General features: G+C 40.3%; 1 protein-coding gene across 1 annotated transcript; it reads left to right on the top strand.

Moving 5' to 3' along the window:
* Positions 1 to 278: 278 nt before the first annotated feature.
* On the top strand, positions 279 to 630 carry LOC106477475 (stress protein DDR48-like; the record flags this gene model as incomplete). The annotated part of the gene is made up of 1 exon (XM_013938035.1): positions 279 to 630. A coding segment is annotated over exon 1 (352 nt), but the record flags the coding sequence as incomplete, so codon positions are not given.
* Positions 631 to 1,038: the final 408 nt, after the last annotated feature.

The following is a 1,038-nucleotide window of genomic DNA, read 5'->3' as shown; positions in this document are numbered from 1 at the left end:
GATCAGGTAAAGATAGAAGTCATGGATCAGGTAGTGATAGAAGTCATGGATCAGGTAAGGATAGAAGTCATGGATTAGGTAAGGATAGAACTCATGGATCAGGTAATGATAGGAATCATGGATCAGGTAATGATAGAAGTCATGGATTTGGTAAGGATAGGGGTCATGGATCAGGTAAGGATAGGGGTCATGGATCAGGTAAGGATAGGGGTCATGGATCAGGTAAGGATAGGACTCATGGATCAGGTAAAGATAGGGGTCATTGATCAGGTAATGATATGACTCATGGATCAGGTAAGGATAGAAGTCATGGATTAGGTAAGGATAGGAATCATGGATCAGGTAGTGATAGAAGTCATGGATTAGGTAAGGATAGGAATCATGGATCAGGTAGTGATAGAAGTCATGGATTAGGTAAGGATAGGACTCATGGATCAGGTAAGGATAGGGGTCATGGATCAGGTAATGATAGGACTCATGGATCAAGTAAGGATAGAACTCATGGATCAGGTAGTGATAGGGGTCATGGATCGAGTAATGATAGGACTCATGGATCAAGTAAGGATAGAACTCATGGATCAGGTAAGGATAGGACTCATGGATCAGGTAATGATAGGACTCATGGATCAGGTAAGAACAACACAACATCAGGAAGATAGGGCTCATTGATCAAGTAAGAAGGACCTCACGTTTCAAAATCAGAAGTTGAAAAGGTTCAAAGAATGTGCCAAAACAGGCCTACGTGTCGAGATATAAACTCTTTGCATACATTGGACCATTTCCACTGTTCTCAATCCATACACAGGACTCATATATGGAGTCTGTCAGGAAACCGATGTCCTAATACTTTTAATAACCTTCTGTGGTTAAGACTGGAACGTCTATGTCGTTGGATACGTAGTGTTTTTATGTTTTAACATAGGAACAGACATAGGTAGAATGGCAGTGTTTTTATGTTTTAACATAGGAATAGACATTAGTAGAATGGCAGTGTTTTTATGTTTTAACATAGGAACAGACATTGGTAGAATGGCAGTG

Source organism: Limulus polyphemus, unplaced genomic scaffold, assembly GCF_000517525.1.
Source record: "Limulus polyphemus unplaced genomic scaffold, Limulus_polyphemus-2.1.2 Scaffold15873, whole genome shotgun sequence".
Taxonomy (NCBI): domain Eukaryota; kingdom Metazoa; phylum Arthropoda; class Merostomata; order Xiphosura; family Limulidae; genus Limulus; species Limulus polyphemus.
Note: the sequence above shows the minus strand (reverse complement) of the source record. Positions and strands in the feature narration are given on the sequence as shown.